Here is a 7,053-nt window from a genome sequence, read left to right as displayed (position 1 = left end):
TGTGTGTGTGTGTGTGTGTGTGTGTGTGTGTGTGTGTGTGTGTGTGTGTGTTTACTGATTTGTAATGCCAAATGACCTCAATGACTGGTTTATTGCTCTCGTCATGTAGCACAGTTAAGAGAATTATGTAAATAATCGATACGTACAAAAGAGACATTAAAAAAAAAGAGTGTAGATAAGTAAGGCTATAAAGCTTATACATAATAATTATTATGTAAAGTTTAATATTTCAGCGTACTTAGCATAAGTAGATTATTTTTCTATAAATATTTAGTATTGTCTTCAAGTATTGTGCTTGTGCGTCGTTACATATCATCATGAGAAATTTCTATTTTTTATAAAGGTATCTTGTACACGTTTGTTCAACAAAATAATAAGATATTCCATAGTTATAATAAAAAATGATTAATAATGCGATTTTATTAAAGAAATCGTCGTATGATTTTGCTAAGAATTTCTTAAAATTTTAGACTTTCGTACTATTGTAACTATAAAATTAGTAGGAGTACAGCGTGAAAACACTGTATCTGTTAAATAAACATTTCATTAGTAAAATAAAATGATAATTGTATCTTTTTTAATAACCAGAAATTATATGAATCTTCTCTCATTTTTTTTAATATACAATTATACATTTTTCAAAAATCAATAACAATTTTAACAAACCAACATGATTGATCTAATTTCGCTCAATCAAAAGTTGAACAAGCTATTCGATCAAGTTGGTCGTCAGTATCTTAATGTTATCGCAAATCGTTTCAGCTACAAAAGATAAGAGAGTGTCTATTGATTTGGATAAAGTTGTTTCATGCATTTGACACAATTGATATATAATTGAATCGGAGTAAATAATCTATAAAAAAAATAATGATATCGGATCAAGGACAGAAGATTTCGATAAAAACAAATAATTATTTTACGCTGAACTTGAATTTATTTATTCCATGGCACATTAATTTCTCTCTATTCAATCTAAGTTTTGTATTATTAATTTCAATTGATGCGACAGGAATAAATAATCAAATAATTAAACATATTCGCAATGACACTAGTAGGCACTATTGCCGGATATAAGCGTAAGAAAATCCAACTTATTAACTCTGGATGGACAATCGTCTTCACGTTCGTAGGATGCACGAAGGAAAAGAACCTCGAGATGGAAAGAGGGATCATCATCCCCTTTTCGCAGAGACATGCGCGTTCGCAATTGCACGAGGGTTGTCACGGCCAGGGAGGGGTTCCAGCTTCGATTCCAGTGACTCAGAATATACATTGACGAAAGTGTGTCTTCGGTCTCGTCCCAAGATTCGATAATCGGTCAATAAAGTGCAACGAATGTACGAATTACATTAAACATCGTTTAACATCGTGTAAGAGAATCCTCGCCGCGATGTCTTAATGTACGCGTCGGTTGTGCGCGAGTGGCACTGCCACCAGCTGCTCTCTTCGTCATGAACGTGAGTACCTATGTTAGTTGCTTCTAATATCGACTGGTTTCGGTCGCGAGGAGAGGCTACGCGAGCGTATCTACGTGGGCGTTTCTGCGTTCTCTTTCGCGTCTTTTTCGCGCGAGATCGCCGTTTTCGCCGATGAAAATTTGTATTTTCGCACGTGTAATTATCTCCAGCTCTCTGGCCATCAAGAGAGTCATCGAGATGTATGTACAAGCGTGATACGTCATTGACCTCGAAAGTCCTCTGTAAAATCGATGAGGTGATACCCTTTAAACCGGTGCGCGGTGGTGGACGAATCTTTCATGCGGTCCCTTGTATACTTTTGAGAAACTGCGACGCATCCAGCAAAAACTTTTACGATATATTATTCAATACGGCAATAATTTGGTTATTATTAGTAATTCAACTTCGACTGCCTTGTTCCATTAAAATAATGTATCGATTTCTTTGTAGACGATTCTAAAAATGTTCATTCGCACGAATTTAAATTTAATGTAACATTATGATTGCATAAACTATTACTTTTATCACTTCTGCCAATTTTCGAACGTTCTTTCTCTTTTTTAAAAATTTTCCAATTACAAAATTACGCGTATTATATGTTACTAAATTTCTGCTCCAAATTAACAAGTTCTCTTATATCTCCGTCATCTCATAGAAAGATATGTTTTTTTCTAAAATGTCCACTTTCCCTGAAAAATAAATCGATTTAATAAAACTCAATTTTTGCTTTTAAAGGTTTCAATCTCAATTAATTCGTATTCGCCGGATTTTCTTATGTAATATTACAAGAGCAAGAAACAGATAATAATGTGTCCATTTTATTCAATTAGTCCAGAGCATTTCAAAACCGAAAACCAATTTAAAAACTGATTGCAACATCTAAAAATATATGTCCCGCGGAGTGTTTCAATTAATAAATATGCATCGAAATAAAATCGCGTTTCATCGTCACTTTCAAGTAACGGCCAGCTATCGACCATATGCGGTAAAGGCTCTTCGATGTAATAAAAGCCACACTTGTAACAACTAAATTATTTTACAATATAAAAAAACATTCATATCGATTTCTTTAGATCTTCCGAGAAGAGTCAGATTAAATTTTATCAGTGCTGTTGGCGAAGATTTGTCGATTGTGATTTGCGAATACATACGCGTTGTGTTTTCGAACCTTTTAAATATCTGTAAGGGAAAAGCATAATTTATCGTAATAATAACCACGTGTTACAGATAGGAGCAGTTTGCGATATTGCGTGTAATGTCGTAATTTTATTAAAATTTTTACGTGATCGGGCTGCACTCAAGTAAGGTGAACGAGAGATGCACGTCCTTATCTTGTTGTTAGCACCTTCAATCACTGCGTTCTATTGTCTTTACTTGCAGCGTCATTATTAACGTCATTCACGCGGTTAACGTACCGGATGGAATTATGGCAGCTTGTGACGTAAAATACTTTGTACACCGATTACCATTGAACCAATAAGTTCTAAATACGATCATCGCTTCCAAGAATCTACAGTTTGAATCCTCTCAATCAGGCTTTTTGCAAACAGGTTCGTGCTTCGTTTTCACAGCATATAACTTATATTCACTAAGTTTGTTTTAGTTCACTAAGTAATGTTTTTTGTCAGAGAGTTTACTCGATGAAATCGAATAAACTAATCAAAACCGAATGATTAAAGTGTGGATAAACCGTCATCTTAATTAATATCTAAAATTCAAATAATTTTATAATGTATTTAAAATAAATTTAAGTCTACTTGTAATGAACGTGAGATAAATATAAGTGACATTTTCAGGTGTTATTATCGTCAGCTGTGTGACGGAAATCAGATTGGTAAGTCAGGCACTCTTATTTATCAGCAAATGTCAATAGATTTCTCGCGTGACGATAAAAAGAGAAGCTGTTGATGCGCCAAATCATCGCAAATTATCGACATTATACATACACACATATATATATATGTATATATATATATATATATTATATTTAATAATTTAATTATTATCGCTTACATGGTGATTTTTTAATCGGATTTGAATGAAGCATCTCTATTAAAGAGATTTTAAATTTCCTAAAGCTGTAAATATTGTAACGTAAAATCACATAAAAATCTGTCAAAAGTATCTGTAAAAAGATTCAAATTTTTCTACGTACCGCCTTTATTTAGCAACGTTAATGCTGCTGTATGTACATCTTCAAAATTGCGATAGTGTCGATACACTTTGACACTGACGGAATCGAGTAGAACGAAAATTTTAATCGCTTCCTCGTTATTTCCCGAGGACGAATGAGCTGCTTTTGAATGTGAATCGCATGAAATTATACGCTTTTCCTTCCCGTAGAAACCCGGGGTACACATTGAACGCGATGTCGCGTGCAACAGTTCCTGTAAGATTGAGAACATTGATACATTGGAGATTAAAAGTCGCGTAGTTTCGTTAAAAACACCGCAGCAGTACCGATAATTTTTTACGACAATTTTTAATGAAATGCACGAGTTTAAGCTTTCTCTCTCTCTCTCTCTCTCTCGTACTACAAAGTATAAAGCTACGACGATTTCGATTCCCGCCCGCGCGAGTCTTTAATAGCCTTCGCTGCAGTTTCTGATTGTATTGTACATTTACGTGCTTGGTACACCGATCGAATTTGTTCAGAGAGTTAATCGTGCAGATGTTAATCGTGCATCTGCGAAATGATGGCGATTCGCGCGAATCATCGTCGCGCTTGCACGAGGCCGAGCCCTCGGAGAGCTAACGCATCAGCTAGGATCGTTCTCTCTGCATCTCGGCTCTTTCTTCCTCCTCTCTTCCGTTTCTCGTTCTCGCTTTTGCTTATTCTTGCCCGTAGGAACGATACGAGAGGCGGCGCGAGCATTTATTAATAGAGATTAGAGTCCGGCGTCGTGTGGTGCCGTGTGCAAACGCCCTCCCGCAACTCGCGCCGACTACGCGAGAGAGCAGTCTGACTCAGGACCCATCCAGACCCAACCAGACCCATCCCGGAAAAATAATCCTTATTTTTCCGGCCGATCGCGCGGGATTCTCTCTCTCGGCAATCTCGGCGCCGCGATGTGAAAAAGTGATCGCCGACGAAGGAGAGATCCGTGTCCGCTGCCTGGTGTGATTTCTGAATTCTAATCGGCTCTCTCGCGACAATAATAAGGGTGTTTAGTGTCGGACTTGTGTGTTTGGATCGCGTCGCATCGATTCGAATCGTTCGAGGCTTTTTTCAAATTGCCCTCAATTACGGGGATCGGTTGACCGACTGGATGGATGAGGAAGTAGGGTGTCGAAACAAATGCTCGAAAGAGCGAATCTCTTTGTGCACGCGCGAATGACGTTTCACGGCGAATCCGGGCGTGTGCGTTGTTTCATTATATCTCGTTTCTTGTTTTGATACGATGACTACCGTTTGTTTCACGAAATGGCCTGAAGAAGGTTTAAAGCTCAGTTAGGAAACGTTTTATCAAAATCGAGGTAGTTTAGACGAAATAAATTAGGCAGTTTAGAGGATCCGTCGTATCGCGTTGTTTTGCGATCAAGCGGGTAATCTTTGTGTAATATATATATCAGAAATTTTTTAATTGCCGAAGCAAATGTATGGTTGAACGTATCGAAACTCATCGCTAGGTCGTTTGCAACTACTGATCGATTAGTATTTATAACTGGAACTTCCCGTTCGAGCTTGAGTGCATATGTGTGCGTGTAATCTCGCTCAATCTTGATAACGGTTAGATTTGAAATTGCCAATCTGCGAAACGGAATTTTGCACAAAGTTTCCAGACCTTTTACACGCGGTTTTTTTCATTACGGAATTGAAAAAAAAAAAGAAAGAAATTGATCACCAAATTTATTTCGCTTTATAATCATGAATTTTCGACTTTAAGAATAAATAAATCTTTCTGTCATCATTTCAAATGGGATCCAAGATAATCGGAGAGAGATTGACGTTACGTCGACAATTCGTGCAATATAAAAATATCATTGAAACGTTTCAACCTTTAACGGTTCATTATCGCTTTCATAATTTACGATTTATACATATATACATATATTCATAGATTTTATAATGAACAACGGATTGCAACGATTAGGATACTATACGTGTACCAGATGATCGAATTATTTCCATGTGCGTCTCTTTTCGCGTTCAATATCGAGGATGTCGCTCATCTGTCTCGGTCGTTCCGATGTACGACTGTTCGTTCAGATCAGATTAGACTGAAGGAAGAGGCTTAAAGAAGAAAAAAACGATAGAATTTAGAATTAAAAAAAATAAGAAGGAAGACGCACTTTGCGTGCCCATCGCTGTTATATAGATACAGAGTGTCATATTGTGCAACGATTATCGCTCGCGTTATCGCGATATCATATATATATATATAGATCGTTACATTTGGACGATTCATAAGGACTATAGTGACTCACAATAGTCGCAGATGAAAATTGCGCGCACGGACGGAAACGCTATTATGATCTAGCGGACGTACGGCCGGGAGTGCGAATCTAACGTACTCGTCCATCGTCCGTCGTCGACGAATGATGTTAGTGTTGCTGCTGTGTATCGTCATGAAGATAGCAGAGATCTCCGTGGGCCGGACGAGTCCCATGATGCGGCCACCGCCGCCGCCGCCGCCACCCACTTGCGACAGTTGCGACAGGCGGTGTAGGCGATGCAGGCGATGCAGGCGATCGTCGCCCAAGCGTAGGCATCATCGGCAATCCTATGCCGATAATAGATGCATCTCGCGGAAACGTAAGGACAGCCGCGGTATTCTACCGCCGCGCGAATATCAAATCCCCACCCCCGTGTGTCGATTGTAATTAATATACTTTGCGTTGGCACAACGTTAAAAAAAAAAATGTCCATTTCTGCCAACGTAGACTACAACTTTAATTTTGGTTTAATCTACTCTCTCTCTCTCTCTCTCTCTCTTACTTTATCCTTTTCTAATTGTTAAAACTAAAAAGAGACGAAAAAATCGCGGTTGAACCGAAAGAATTAGTTGAGATACATAATTGACAGAAATGAACATATTTTATTATATTTTAATATGCTCTTCTGAATAATTGCGTAACAAAAATCTCTATGGATAAATCTCTATGCAAATCCGAATCGTTTATTATGTAAACGATGTGGATATAATAAGTACTCTCGTAAAAAGTAAAAAAATATACTGGTCAAAAAAATTCAATAAAATAGATCCGATATATTTTTTCCGTTTAATTATTTAACCGCAATGAACTTCAAAGGGAGTTGGAGAAAGAAAATGCAATTGTTACAGCAAGTGGGATTGAAAATTAAAGAGCATACCGAATTCCATTCGCGCGATCATATGATCAACTTTTTTGCTTCTCCTTGCGAAAGTTCGGATGGAGGGATAAAATTAAATGATACAACTGTATAAACCTGTTCTCGTTTTACTTTCTCGTAATAAATTCAGAATTTCGATTCATATGTGCTCGAATATCGAGAGTATTGGGGGAATCAATATTCGGATAATTGACGTTCCATTATCAAGTGCAGAGAACGCGGAGAAGGTGCAGCTGAAGCGGTCCAGTATACTGGCAGTACGGACTTGCAAAGTACAGTCGG

The 7,053-nt window shown here is 37.5% G+C and overlaps 1 protein-coding gene across 7 annotated transcripts in view; it reads left to right on the top strand.

Moving 5' to 3' along the window:
* The first annotated feature begins 1,223 nt into the window (after positions 1-1,223).
* Positions 1,224-7,053, top strand: part of LOC108751381 — a 13,628-nt gene continuing 7,798 nt past the window's right edge. For 3 of the 7 annotated variants that reach the window (XM_018491515.1, XM_018491516.1, XM_018491517.1), the window contains exon 1: positions 5,491-6,213. In XM_018491515.1, coding sequence (XP_018347017.1) covers positions 5,997-6,213 — 217 coding nt within the window. In that variant the 5' untranslated portion in view covers positions 5,491-5,996. Of the gene's footprint in view, positions 1,458-2,653; positions 3,008-3,253; positions 3,292-4,519; positions 4,739-5,490; positions 6,214-7,053 lie in introns of those variants that run through there. The other 4 variants (XM_018491520.1, XM_018491518.1, XM_018491519.1 and 1 more) reach the window with 3 other exon arrangements.

Source organism: Trachymyrmex septentrionalis, unplaced genomic scaffold, assembly GCF_001594115.1.
Source record: "Trachymyrmex septentrionalis isolate Tsep2-gDNA-1 unplaced genomic scaffold, Tsep1.0 scaffold44, whole genome shotgun sequence".
NCBI lineage: Eukaryota > Metazoa > Arthropoda > Insecta > Hymenoptera > Formicidae > Trachymyrmex > Trachymyrmex septentrionalis.
This window is presented reverse-complemented; position numbering and strand designations above follow the sequence as displayed.